Source organism: Chrysochloris asiatica, unplaced genomic scaffold (genome assembly GCF_000296735.1).
Source record: "Chrysochloris asiatica unplaced genomic scaffold, ChrAsi1.0 scaffold00042, whole genome shotgun sequence".
In the NCBI taxonomy this organism is placed as follows: domain Eukaryota; kingdom Metazoa; phylum Chordata; class Mammalia; order Afrosoricida; family Chrysochloridae; genus Chrysochloris; species Chrysochloris asiatica.
Window position 1 is genome coordinate 7,900,241 of NW_006408560.1, and position 14,131 is coordinate 7,914,371.

General features: G+C 53.0%; 1 protein-coding gene across 2 annotated transcripts; it reads right to left on the minus strand.

The window, feature by feature from the left end:
* Positions 1–418: 418 nt before the first annotated feature.
* On the minus strand, positions 419–12,263 carry SEMA6C (sema domain, transmembrane domain (TM), and cytoplasmic domain, (semaphorin) 6C). Of its 2 annotated transcripts, XM_006861397.1 has the most exons (19): positions 12,242–12,263; positions 10,434–10,605; positions 7,881–7,995; positions 7,525–7,588; positions 7,322–7,378; positions 6,843–6,944; positions 6,535–6,625; positions 6,226–6,345; positions 5,955–6,043; positions 5,405–5,622; positions 4,984–5,115; positions 4,495–4,647; positions 4,110–4,283; positions 3,675–3,821; positions 3,315–3,395; positions 3,139–3,194; positions 2,348–2,392; positions 1,913–2,008; positions 419–1,476 (listed from the first exon to the last, which is right to left on the minus strand). In XM_006861397.1, the coding sequence occupies exons 2-19, from the start codon at positions 10,549–10,551 to the stop codon at positions 419–421; spliced, it is 2,916 nt and encodes a 971-aa protein (XP_006861459.1). In that variant the 5' UTR covers positions 10,552–10,605; positions 12,242–12,263. The 2 variants fall into 2 exon arrangements, with proteins under 2 accessions (XP_006861459.1, XP_006861460.1); XM_006861398.1 differs by lacking the exons at positions 6,226–6,345; positions 12,242–12,263 and having other exon boundaries at positions 10,434–10,551.
* Positions 12,264–14,131: the final 1,868 nt, after the last annotated feature.

Genomic DNA, 14,131 nt, shown 5'->3' on the forward strand with positions numbered 1-14,131 from the left:
GGAGGAACGTCCCAGGAGGCCCGAGAACTCTGTACACGATGCGCGTGGCCCCCGCCCATCAGTCCGCCATGTGGCCCGCCCGGGGCCTGTCCATGGAGGAAGCCCAGAGGAGCGAGTTAAGGCAGCTTGGCTGGAAGGGAGTAGGGAGTGGGAGTCTGCCAAATCCCCTCGAAAAGCTGGCTCACTGAGGGGACAGGCTTCTCACTTTCCACTCCTCTCTCGAAGACAGGGGGGAAAGTCAGTCAATAAATAACCCGAGCCGGAGAGGGCGACCCCGGGAGACTCTATAGAGTCCAGGATGGCTGGAGGTGCGGAACAAGAAGGGAGGGAGGTGGTCTGTCCTTGGAGAGATGGCCATGAACTTGGTGGGCCTAGGCCTCGATCCAGGGCCCCATTTGAAGCCATGGGGCAGCTCCCTTCAAAAGTTAAAATGGCTGCCGTTAGTTATGGCCGGCTGGGAGGGGCTGACGAGGGGAGTCTTTGGGGGCAAATGGGGTTTCTCGACGTCCACCCTCTTCAGGGCGCGGCCCCGGTGCCCCTCGGGCCGGCCCAGGTAGAGGAGGTGCCTTCCGAGACCCCCAGAGTATCTGGAAGGGCCTCCCGAGGGGACTCGAGTGAGTAGGGCAGGCGGTGCACGGTGAGGGGTAAAGGGCAACCTTCGGGTGCCCCCGACCCCGAGCCTGGGGGCGGGGGCTGAAAGCGCAGGTCGAGCGGTGGGTGCTGCACACTTCCCTTCGGGGGGCACGTCCAGTCTCAGAGGCGGGGTGCATTCCCGGGGGAGGGGGCTGGAACCCGCAAAGAGGGCAGGGGTGGGGGCAGGGACGGGGGAGGGTTCTGGCGGGAGCGGCCGTGATGTAAAAGGCGGGGCAGGGCTGGAGGGCTCAGTCCCCTTCCTGGACGCCTGCGGGCCGTGTAGGTAGCGCAACAATTCCTCCAGGGTGGTGACTTCCACGGCCTGCCCGGGGCAACCGGGCGGCGGCGGCCTCACCAGCACGCGCGGCGCCGGGCCGCCTACTGGATTCCCGGCCCGTGAGCGGCCCGGGCCCTCCTTGGCGTTGTTCCCATTCTGGTTCCACTCCCAGGGCCCCCCAGCGGCACGGAGGTGCTTGACTGGCAGCTCAGGTGTGGATTCCGGGGTGGGCAAGCAAGCCAGCTCCGGCGGGGGTACGCCCTCAGAGGGAGGCAGGAAGGTGGTGTAGAGCTGCGGCGCCTGCGCCATGTCTCCGTCCTTGGACAGGGGTGGAGGGTCTGGGCCCCCACCGTGGAGCCTGGCCAAACTGCGGAGGGAGAGAGGGCGCGGAAGCCCCGGGGTCTCGATGTCCTTGCTCCGATGTCGGTGGGCGCGGCGACAGGCGCAGGAGACCAGGAGGGCCGAGACAGAAGCACCCAGGGCGAAGGCGGCGGCCACACTGGCCAGAAGGAGTGGGATGGGGACGGAACGGGAGGCTGAGGCTGGGGGGAGGTCCCGGCGTACGCCTGCCGACCGAGAGGGAGGAGGGAGGCTCAGCAGAGGGTACGCGGTGTGCTGAGTGGTGCTGGGCCTAGGGGGCGTCGCACACGTTCCTTCTGTGGCTCCACGTCTCACCACAGCCTTGACCTTCCCTTGGAATCATTATCCCCTCCTCCCACCCAACACACACAGCCCATCACATTCTGCCTCAAACAGGCTACTAGAGCTTAGGCCTGGGGGCGGGGGTCCCCCATCCCAGTTCTGGCCCCCATAGCCATGCCAAGAGTAACTGCTGAACTGCCGGAACAGAAGGTGGGCTGAGATGCCCAGATCTGTCTGGGGAGGGGTGGCTCTAAACAGGCGTTAGTGAGCACCAAACACCAGTCAGTGAGGGGCTTCGAAATCTCCCAAGAATCAGCAGCAGCACACTTCACTCCTACCCCTCCCAGCCAGCCCCCTTACCCTGAGTGTGAGCTCCAAGAGTGGAAGACTGGGGCCAGGGGTGGGCATCATTGAGGGGGCTGGGGATCTCAGGGGAAGGGCCAGGACCCAGAAGCACTGGTGACAAAGACCAGGTCAGAGCCAGTGAGGCTCATGCTTTGAACCCTGATACCCATTCAGGATTCCAACCCCTTTCCCTCCTTTGAACTCAGGGGTCTAGAACTCCAGCCTCCTGTGGGTGTGGGAAGGGTTTATTATCATGCAGGAGATTCATTCACTTATTTGTTCAAAAGCTATTTATTAAGCTAAATGTGCCAGGCACATTTAGAGGAAGCTGATGCTTTTCTGAGAGTCTCTCAGGGTTTCCAGTGTGCTGGTCTGCTGCGACCATAGGGCACAGATTTGGGTGAGTGGAAATTAAGCAAGGGAAGGGGACACTGGGATAAGAAGACTTACCATAGGCAGAATCCCCTGGGCCAGAATGACTCCCAGTAGCTCCATCTACGAAAAAGAGAGAGAGAGTGAAGATAGGAATTAGAAGAAGCTTCATGAAGAAATGATGAAACTTGGGGTGACTGTGACATAGGAGACCAAGACAAGAATTCATGCCTAGAATGATGTCTAACTATTGTGGATTGAACTGTGTCTCACCAAGACATTGTAAATCCTAACTTCTAATGCTATGAATTGGAGTCCTGATTTGATGTTGTGGGTTAATGTGCTGGACTGCAAGGTCTGTTTGAACTGCAAGGCCCGCAGTTTAAGCTCACCAACCAATCTTTGGAAACCATATAAGGGGTTGCTATGAGTCAGAACCAACTTAACAACAGCATTGTTATGAATCAGAATGGCTCTGGCATTTAGGGGCAACACCACCTGTGGTTATAATCCCATTTGAAAAAGGGTTGTCTTTGTTACCTTAGTGAAACAGGGTTAGTGTAGGGTGTATCTTGAGTCAATCTCTTGAAACACAAAAGAGTTTAAACACAAGCTAGGAAGCAGAGATGGGAGAAAGGAGATGCGAAGCCACATGGTGATCATCCAGGAGCAGAAGTTTAAAGTGACAAGGACCTTCCTCTAGAGTAGAGGGAGAAAGAAAGCCTTCCTCTAGAACCAGCACCTGAATTGCTTGACTGTGAGAACATACATTTGGTGGTATTTCTGTTATGGCAAACCTAGAGAACTAAGCTAGTGGCCTTCAGAGCTATGTGCAGTTGGCTATGCCTGTAGCCACCCTTTCTGTTTACCTTGGCAGTCGCCATCCTCCATGGTTTCCTGGTCCCCAACCGGATCTATATCAGTCCTAGGGCAAAAGGAGGTGGTTCAGTGCAGTTCTCTATCTTCTCTGCATCCTGGACCTTGACCCTCACCTTTTAGTGATGGAGACCTTTCTCCCCAAGAGGTCCAAGAGTCCCTCACTTACCTAACTCCAGGTCCCCTGATAGCCACACAGCCTAGGGAGCTATGCCATCCACAGTATGGGTCCTGGGAAGCCAGACAGCTCCTAGGGAAAACTGAGTTATGTGAGATTGGGACCCTCACCACTCTAATCACATTCCATCCCTTGTCTCTTCCATTGTCACCCTGACCTACAGGAGGCCTCTAGCCTCATATTCTCATTACATCCACCCCAATCCCTATTCTGTTCCCTGGTTACTGCTCACATTCAAAATACCTGAGACATAAACGGCTTTCTCTATCCATCGCTTATCTCCCGTGCCTCCCCCAAGGCCCGTGTTCCTAGAGATTGCCCAGAAAGGGCTTGGTCTCAGGTCCCTCTCACCTTCGACAGGCCCCATGCCTGGTGCAGCGGCTGAGAGGGAGGTAGATAATGCAGCCAGAAAAAGCCACAAAGAGCCTGTGACCATCAGTGTCTAGCTCGAGCCCCAGGACCCGCCGTGCTGTTTGGGCTGACTGCTTCCCACTGCACCTGGGGTGAGGCCATAAAGAATTGGATGGGGCAGGTGAAGGTTCCCTTTCCCTGGGTAAGTTGAAGAACAGAAATGGGGTGGTACACAGTAGCTGAGCACAACCCATGGGACTGGAGTTCCAGAGTGACCACCCTGCCCCACCACAATGTTCAGTCTTCTTACCAAGCCCCTTTCTCTGTTCCACACTTCCTGTCCCAAAGAAGTCAATGTTGGAGTTCCCAACCTACACCCACCACTCCATCAACCATCTCCTGCTCTGTGGAGGCTCTGTCCTCCAAAAACCTCACCGAGAGGGACTGTAAGCATCAATCTCTTCCAATAGGATGGGCTCGGTTCCCCCAGATGGCCCCCCTGGGGGCAGCACTTTCAGCACTGTCCCATCATTGGAGCCAAGGAATAGGACTGTGGTGTTACTGTGGGGGCCTGCCATGTCATCCACAGCTACCTGGGTCAGTAGGGCCCTGCAGGAAAAGGCCTCAGGTCAGGGAAAACAGTATTATGTGGAAGCTTGAGTGTTCTTGTACCCATTTCTGGGCCCTTTACCCACACTTTAGTATTTTCTTCTTAGTTCTTCCCCTTTTCTTTTCACAGGTTCTTCCTTCCACCAATGCCATTTACTTTATGGAGTCAGAGAAGGAGGAAACGAGCCAGGGGGTAGAGGGCCACCCATACCTGTTGGTAAGGGTGAGTAGTGGCTGATGTGTGGCAGGTGACACAGCAGGGTCAAGCAGTGGGTGAGCCTTGATGAAGGTCAGGACATCATCAGGGAGGTCTCGAGAAGAAGAGAATGAGGCAGCTCCACCTATTCCTGCACAGGACCCTGGCCTGTGGGGTACATGGGAAGGGGAAGCCTTAGGGCAGAGAGCCCATGCTTAGGCTCTGTGGCTGTCCCTTCCCCCCACTCCTGAACATAACTGTAACCCCCTACACACAGCTCTCTCAGCACTGCTTCCATTCCCTATTATAGCCCTCCAGTCCATTGTCCACCTCTTCTCTAGACCTGGGTTTGGGCCTGATCCTAGGCAATGGGGTCTCCCCTGATGTTAATCCACTATAACCTGCCTCCCCAGACCTTGGCTACCATACTCTTATCTCACAGTCCCATTTTGGGAACAGACTATTTGTTTCTGCCCCCCACAAAACCCATCTCCTCTTAGGTACCTGGGTGAGGGTACCCTATCCTCAGACACAGGGGTCCAGGCCCCATCCAGACTTCTCTGCTCCTTGAACTTGCCATCAAACCCACGCTCAATGTCATCCAGGTAGAAGGCACAGACCGCAGAGCCAGGGATGCTGGGGAGCCAGAAAAGGATGCAGGCTAGGTGTTAGAAAAGACCGCACAGCTCCTCCCACCCAGGTAAGTGGGAGCTACTCTGCATGTACCATGGTAGAAGGTGGAAACTGAAGATGGGGCAGCCACTGGGAGCTAGGCTAGGAGAAAAAAAATGGGCAAGAAAGCAAACTGGCTTTGACTAGGCTTTCGCTTTACTGCCCCCATCAGTAGTCTTTGAGAGGGGAGCTTGGACACTGATGGGGCAGATGACAGATTGGGCCATACTATACTAATCAGCATAGTACCAACCTATTGGTCTGGGTAGTGAAGACCCCAAAGAGAGCAGGGTGGCCATGCAGGTTCACAGGCCCAGTCAAGGCCTGGAGGACATCAAAATAGAAGGTAGAGTCCCCAGGGACAGAGCAATTGAGTCGCAGCTTCAGGAAGGATGTCCAATGGCGGTCCAAAGCCCGAGGTGAACCACCCATATCACGCTTACACACACGGGCTACACGGGAGAACTGCACCTAGAGGAGGAGGGTTGGGGGGAAGAAGGCAACAGTGAGAGAAAGAGGCACAGGACCAGCTGGGTGAAAGGAATATGGTCAAGTTAAGAGTACCAAGAGAGAAATGCTGGGAGTTACCGCAAAGGAAGGTTCAAGGTAGAGGGTCAATCTGGGTCAAGGATGAGGAACAGCAGGATGGAGAAGCAGAGGGCTGGGGCTATTTTAAATTGGAGGTTCAGCATCCAGGGGATTGTAGGTGGAGATTAGGGTCAGGAGTTCTCCCCTGAGTCAGTTGGCTCCTCAGAATCCAACCAAACCTTCCACCTATCCACCCCTGGTGACTGTCTCCTTACCCTCCCTAGCCGGGCATCCTCCACAGAGACCTCTCGGAAGAAGAAGTAGACATGGTCTCCATGTTCCAAAGCATGGACGAAATATGGCTCTGAGGAAGGGTGTGACAAGCAAGGGTATGGAAGTGTATCTATACCTGTTCAGAAACTCCTGGCCCCACACAGCCTTTCCTCTTTACATACATATACACCACCACCATCTGCCTGCTCCCTGCCATAGTCCTCACCCTGCACCTCCCCAGGAGGAACCTCCCTCCTCAAGGCCCGCCCTGACCTCGGAGCCACTTGGAGTCGTACTTGGCGGAGCGAAGTGGGGGTTGAGGCCCAAGGCTTCTGTAAACTACTGCGTCACTGGCCTGGAAATCTGCAGCTGTGGCTGAGTATAAACTGCCCTCTGGAGGGATGGGTAGGGTGGAATTAGGAAAAGGCTCAGATATATGTATCCTGGCTCTTCCTGGACCTCCCACCCTCTACCTAGACCTGGCCATGGCCCCTATACCACAACCCTCCAATCAGGGACTTGCGACTAAGGTGGACGCTCCCTCCAGCCACAAGCCTGTCTCTCATATGCCAAGATCCACACCTGCAAACACAGCCACATTGGATTGGGTGGCATCAAAGGGGCATCGAGCCTGCCCACTCAGCTCCTCACCCTCCTGCTGCAGCGAAGTTATCTGAGGGCAAAGGGAATATGTTCCTAGAACCCTTGGCATCTTAGAGCCTCGCTCCATAGCCGACTTCCTTAAGTCCATTTACCTCCCTTCTCCCACCCCTCTAGGAACTTCCTCCCACCCACCCCAGTTCCTGGTCCCTCCCCACCAAACTAATTGGCCATTCTGGGTTCTTCCCCAACCCCCATTTCCATGATGATCTTCCCATCCCCCTTTGTACCCCATAGCTGCGGCACACAGGACTGAATGAGTTTGTTCCACAGGCAAGGAGCGTCTGGGAGTCCCAGGGAATGAGAACACGGATGTAGTTGTAGCACTCGTCCTAGAGAACCCAAAATCTCAGGTCAGCCTCAGGGGTCCTGCGCTGGGACTAGAGGCCACAGGAAGTAAGGCTGCCATCATTGAGCCAGTCAGAGCAAGTTCCAACAAATCTGTCACTAGCTCTGTGGCCTTAGGCAAGTCCTTTGGCTATTCTGAGTCCCACTTTCCTTATCTGAAAGTAATAATAGCTATTTTCCCAGGGATTCTTTTATGAAGTATATATAAAGGAAGCTAAAAATCATGAATTCCCATTTTCCTCTGAGGTCTAGGATGGGAGAGGTGGGTGGGAAATAGGGCATGGTGGAGGACTGCAAGAATAGAGTCTGGAGGCATGATAGTCTTTTTTTCTTCCCTCAAAATTCTCATGGCATCACTCACCGTCAGCTTCCCCCGAACTGCACAGTTCTCCATGTCCTGACTTCTCCATGTCAGATACTGATGAGAAAAAAAAAAGAGGGAAATCATAAAGCAACCTGGACCTTACCTTGCTTTATGACTCCTTTTAGATGCTTCTTCCTACCCACTTAACCCCCATTAAACCTTTCCCTCATTTCCATACCTTTGTTGTCCCAGCCCCTCACCTTGTTGGGCACCAGCCCCTTCCCTTCTTCTTGGGCTTGAAGATCGAAGGAGAAAACGTGGTCCCTAAAGGAGTGGATAAGGAGGGATCAGAGCCAAGCCAGGGCATCACCCAAGCTCCTGAGTCCCTACCTTCTTCGTGCTCAGCTACTCATCGACAACACTGTAGACCTCTTACCCATTACCCTCCCCCTTACTCTATGCTTTGGCATCTGTGCTCTGGGTCCAAGCATGTCCCATGTCCCATGGCTTGTGCACCTGCATGTGTCCCCTGCAAGATGCTGCAGTGGCCATGTAGGTCCCATGTCTGCCCAGGAGCATGCATGTCTTCCCTACAATTGTGCCTCGGCCAGTTTACCGGGCAGCCACCAGCAAGGTCCGGTTCAAGGTCAGAAATCTCTGAAAATCCAGCCCAAGTTGTGCAGCCACAGCATCATCCTCCAGCCCCCGGAACCACGATAGTGGAGAGGTACCTAGAGGAATTAGAGAGATGGGTGCTGAGGGCCATCCAGGATACCACACATTCTATCTATACCTTCCAGCACCCAGCTATGGATATAGTGGATGTATAAGGCAATGTGTGAGGTGCCAAAAGCTATGTAAAAATAACTCTCATAGGGTTTCCAAGGCTTTCTTTATGGAACCTGATTGCCACATCTTTCTCCCAGGGGGTTTGAACTGCTGACCTTTCAGTTAGCAGCTGAGCTCTTTCATCACTGTGTGTCCAATATTCCTCCCTTAGGTACATTATTTCATTTAGTGTGGTAGACACTAACATTGGCTTCATTTTACAGATGAGGAGCCTGAAACTCGAAGTTATTAGGGAACTTGCATAAATTCATTTAGCTTGAGAGTGGCAAAACTCAAAACCAGGTGCTATTGAGTTGATTTCAACTCACAGTGATCCCATAAGACAGAATAGAGTTTTTTCCAAGGCTGTATGTAATCTTTATGGAAACATACTACTATAGCTTTCTCCCTCAGAGCAGCTGGTGGGTTCAAAACACCAACTTTTTGGTTAGCACTCAATGCTTAACCACTGAGCCACCAGGGCTCTTTGAAAGTGGCAGGCACCAGGATTCAGATCTAGTTCTCTCCGATTTCAGACCTAAACCCAGTTTCTCCTTGGGGCAGCAATTCTCTTTCTCTCCCATGTTGTACAATGTTCCATCTGGCAACATCTACTCACCCCATTTCTCCCAGCCCTCTCTCTGCACCCTTTCCTCAAGGCCCTTCACAGGTCATCCAGCTCTCTAAGACTTCTACCTCCTCTAACCAACTCTAGCATCTACCTGGCCTGACTAAGGAAATTACTGTCATCAGAGCGCAAAGAGAGCCCAGAGTTCAGGAACAGACGATATAGTATTCATAAAGTACTTAGAACTGTACCTGCACATATAAATGTTCAATAGTCTTACCTATCCCCTAACAATTACTCCCAATACACCAACTATACTTCTTCCATCCTTAAAATGGTTCTAAATCCTACATATAAGACAGGGTTAAATATATAGATAAAGATTCTGTATATGGTGGTAGTGGTGGTTATGTGCCGTAGAGTCCGGTCCACCTCATAGCAACCTGCATACGGTTTTCAAGGCTGTAAATCTTTAAGGGGACAGAAATCTCATCTTTATCCCATGGAACAACTGATAGTTTTGAACTGCTGACCTTGAGACTAGCAGCCCGACTCATAACCAGTATGCTACTAGAGTGCCTTGATTCTATATATAGATGTTTCTATATATAGATAGAGTCTATACATAGGTAAAGATTCTAGTCAGGAAAAGTGGGTTTTTAATTTGATCATGGTGGAACTATGGCTTACTGGTAGTACAAGTAGAGAGGGAGATAAAAGGTGCTTGGAACCCCTGAATTAGTTCCAAATTTTCATCTATAGCTAATAATAATCGCAAATACGACAGGGACTTCAAAAAAAATTCATGGAAAAATTCCACTTCCACTATCTTTCAATTACCTTTTTCCACGAGCTTTTTGAAGCCCATATATATAAATATATAGATAGATAGATAGATAGATAGAGCATTTTGAAGCCCTCTTTTATATATATATATATATGTATATATGTATATATATATAAAGCATTTCATGTGTCAAACCATGTTTTCAACACTTTACATGCATTATCTCATTTGATCCCTAAATAACTAGGATATGTTGTTGTTGTTAAGTGCCGTTGAGTTGGTTCCGACCCATAGCGACCCTGTACAGGGTTTCCAAGGGTATAAATCTTTATGGGAGTAGAAAGCCTCATCTTTCTCCCATGGAGCGGCTGGTAGTTTCAAACCGCTGACCTTAAGGTTCGCAGCCCAATTCGTAACCACTACGCTACCAGAGCTCCTTAGAATACTATTATTATTCTCATTTTGCAGATGAGGAGACTGAGGCAAGAGAGGTTAAATAATTTGACCAAGGTCACACAGCTAATGAGATGCTTAGCAGAGATTGAAACTTGCCCAGCTTTGTAAGGAGCTTTGGTAGCGTAGTGGTTACGAATTGGGTTGCTAACCTCAAGGTCAGCAGTTTGAAACTACCAGCTGTTCCGCAGGAGAAAGAGGAGGCTTTCTGCTCCTGTGAAGATTTACAGCCTTGGAAACCCTGTACAGGGTCGCTATGAGTCGGAACTGACTCCATGGCACATAACCACCACCAGCAGCAGCAGCTTTGTTACTGATAACACTGCCCCTAAGTGAAAAAATCAGGCTCAGGAATGATAGGCAACTGGTCTGAAGTTCCAGCTACCACCTGCATGTTGCCTTTTGCTCGTGAGGCTCTTAGCTCCTTTGAGGCTGGGAGCCTTCCTGCACCTCCCCTTTCACACAAGAGCTCTCAGTCTCTAATTACTGACAGAATGAACTCACACAGAGGGGCAGGGGACCAGGACACTTACCTTGCAGGTCAGAAATCAGCAGAGGGAGGGGGTCCTGGGGAAAGGCAGCCTGGGTATGGGGCAGTGAAAGAAGCAGCAGCAGTAGCTGCAAGGGCATGAAGTAGAGGGCACGGGGCATCCTGTGCAGGGCAGCTCAGGCCCTAAGGGGTGCCCCCTCACCCATATGCTGGCCCTGAAAGGGGAGACAGAAAAAGAGGAAAGTTAGAGTGGAGCCAAGTTCTTCTCACCCATGACTTGAGCTGGGCTCTTTCCCTGGTCTATCCCCAGAAGACCCTGTAGGGTGGGGGAAGGAGCCCTCTCTGTGGCACTGCCTCAGTCCCAGCCAGCTGTCACCATCACTCAGGGCTCTTCCCGTTCCAACTGGCCCAAACTGGCTGGTATGAGGACAGCTAGTGATGACCCCAGGTAAGGACAGGACACACCCGCTCCCCTCCCGCCCTCCTCACTCTCACTCTGCCTTTCTCCTCTCTCCTGTGTCTGGGACATTTGGTAGGTGACACCTCTTGGCCCCACTCTTGCTCACCCCTTCTCAGCTATAATTAGGTACTGAGGCCTTAAAATTATAAATAGTGACTCCTTGGCACGAGGAGGAGGCAGAGGGCACCAGGTCTGCCTCCCCGGCCCTTACAGACCCCCACAGTATGCTAGGAGCAATGTAGGCACTGCGCCCAGGCAGAGGCAGCTGTGAGACAGCTACTTTGCTCTTTCGGGTGGAGGGGTTGATGGGGAGAGGGGAGGGGCCTAGGGGGTCATTGCCCTGGTCTAAGTTGGGGAGGAATTGGTGGGGGTAATTGGGGGAGGTGTCTTAGCCAAAAAGTGAATCTGCATCAAAGCCAGATCAGAGGCTAAATTTAGCTTTGATTGCAGCTGTCTTTCCGACCACTGTGCCCCCTCCCAGCCTCTCTAGCCCCCTGCTTGCTCCCTGCCTCCTAAGAACTAATAAGTGTACTTGGTGAGGAGAGGAGCGGACTCATCCCCTAGAAAGAGCCAGGAATAGAAGGTGCTGTACTGGGGAGGGGAAATGGCTGAACATGCCCCTCTTTCCCTTCCTTCTCTCATCGGGCTGCCTCTGCAATTGAAATATAAATAATTCAGTGACAGGCAGGCAATTGTAGCCCAAAGTCCGGGAAAAGATGAATACATTGGAAGGGATGGTGAGACAAGTCTCCTTCCCTCACATCAGCTTCCCACAGCCAGCTGACCCTGGCTGCATCCCACAATGGGAGGTGTCTACTAGCTTCCTGCCTTCCCCTGAAACTGAAGTGAGTAGGCTCCGGAAATCAGGTCAGGAAGGGTGAGAAACATTTCTTTCTGTGAACAGCTATCCTACACCAGTTCTATTACCCATCTTATTGTATCTCCTAGAGGAAAGACCCTAGGGTTCCATGCCCAGTCTACCAACAATTCCACTCTTGGAGCTGGAACCCAAGTGCCCCCCCCCCTCAATCCAGCGTCACTGGTGGGGAGGCTGACGTCAGGTGGAGCCCCAGGAGAGCTGGAGGAGAGGAAGGGGTTGGAACACCTAATGATGACCCCCCTCCCCAGGGCAAAGCAGCCAGCCAGCTAACGACCCTCTGGTGTTGAGAGGCCAAGCCTCCCTCCCTCTCCTCCCCACCATGTTTCCGGATGCTGGTGCTCCCAAGAGAAGAAAAAGGGACACAGCTTGTCTCCTAGCCTCCCCCTCCTGCCCCCCCAAGTTGCCCTGGGCAACTGGTATCTTCACCTTGGAAACAACTGTTCCCTCTTCCTGCTCCCTGGCCAAGTCGGCTTCCATCCCCTGCCCTCAGCAACTGTTGCCCTTTCCTTACCTGGGATGGTAACTCCTGTGGGGGCCTAAAGGGGAATGGGAAACCTCTGACCTGGTAGAAAAGGGACAGGAGGAGGGATGAGACAGTTATACCACATTTGCCACTTCCCTTGAAAGTAAATATGAAAATTTAGGGAAAGTCTGCTGATTCTAGGGGTTGGGGAGATGCTTCCCTGTAAGTTGGGGGGCCCTTGACATTGAACTTGGTTACAAAACTGGTCTTGTGGGATATGCAGGCAGGAACCAGGGATGATCCCTAGCCCAAACCCCTAGAATTGTAGAACCAGCCTTAGGGAACGGGGTGATTGGGAGAGTTTACAGGAGTACACCTACCACTCCCACATTAAAACCTTCAGAATCCAGCAGCCTTCTTAGGAAAAGCGCCCTAGCTAGGGACAATAGAGACTAATTTGCATTTCATTTACATACTCTTCATTTCAAAGCAAAATGCTCTGATAGCTATACCCACAGCCCCTACCTTCTAGAAAGCCACCCAGCTTCCCTCAGACCCAGATTCCTTTAACACCCCACCTTAGGCTGGATTAGTCCAGCCTCTAAAAACAGGGGGTTAGCCTTTGCACAGCCCCCTAGACTCAACTATGATATATCCTAGAAGGGCTTACCATAGCTGTTATTAAGGAGCAGCATCTGGGTGTCCCACCCCACCCCTAGTTGGAGAAAGGCTTACTTTGCCCTGGGCCCCAACCCAGCGTCTTCATATTCCCAATTTAAAGCAAATGAGAGAGACCAGGCCATCTCTCTCCCTCTTCTAGGTTCTCCCGCTAGCTGGGAAGAGGAAACAGCCCTTCCTTCTCTCTCCTCCAGGTCCCCCGCAGCCACCTCTTGGGAGTGGCCAGGGTCATAGTCAGAGTCTGGCAGGGGCTGGGGAAGGGATGGAGAAGGAGTCTGGGCTGGGGACAATAGCAGGAAGCCCTTGGGCTTGTCGCCTGTCCGCCCCAGTTCACCTTCCTGGGGGGTGAAAGGGGTGCCGAGGGGCCTCAGTGTGGTCCCTTCTCGAAGACATTTCCTCCACCCCTAGCTTTCGGCCCCAGACTTGGCACCTACCTTCCCTCCCACCCAAGCCCTCAGCGAGGATAATCCAGGTGTCTAGAGCCTAGCATGAGGTGGGCCAGGGGCCAGGGGCTCGATACGTCTCCCCCTCACTGGATCCGAGGCTCGGAGGAGGGGCGGATAGCAGTCTGGGCCGGGACCGGGTCCCAGAGCCACGTTAGCGGGAGGAGGGGCTGAAGGGGCCTGCAGGCTCAGACAGAGAGGGGATGGGGGCGGGGGTGGGAGAGCGGAGGCGGGTCTCTGAGGCCAGAGAAACAGGGCCAGAGGCTGGGAACAGATGAGGGCGGGCCAGGGGCCAAAGCTGAGCAGGGTCAGCGGACTCGGGATGTGGTCGCTAGCTTGGCTTTCCTCCTTGGAGGACCCAGTCTAACAAAGCCCCGGGCCGAGAGAGGTGAAGGAAGGATGGTGCTGGGACCGATGTTTCTTGGGGACCCTGTTCCCTGACTCTGTGCCAAAGCCAACCCCCCGAGGATTGCTCAGATTCCCGCTTGCACAAGGACAGCTGAGCTGCCGTGACACCAGAATCAGGAACGAGACGTCCCCCCTTCCCATTCCTGCAGAGGCATCGAGAGGGTCCGGTTTTCGGCCGGTCTCGTAGCCTTAGTTTTCCTGCCACGGAGGAAAGGGGCCAGGTTGTCCACCTCTGTACTGTGCGTACCTCAAAGAATCCTCTTTCACGCTCCAGAATCGGGATGCGACTCAGAGAAAGCCCAGTCCGAACAGGCAACTGACTGAGCCCAACAGTGCGGTGCTGGGCTCGGCCACGGTCCCCATCTCCCTTCATCAAACCCAACTCCGCCGACCCATTCTGCCAGTCAGG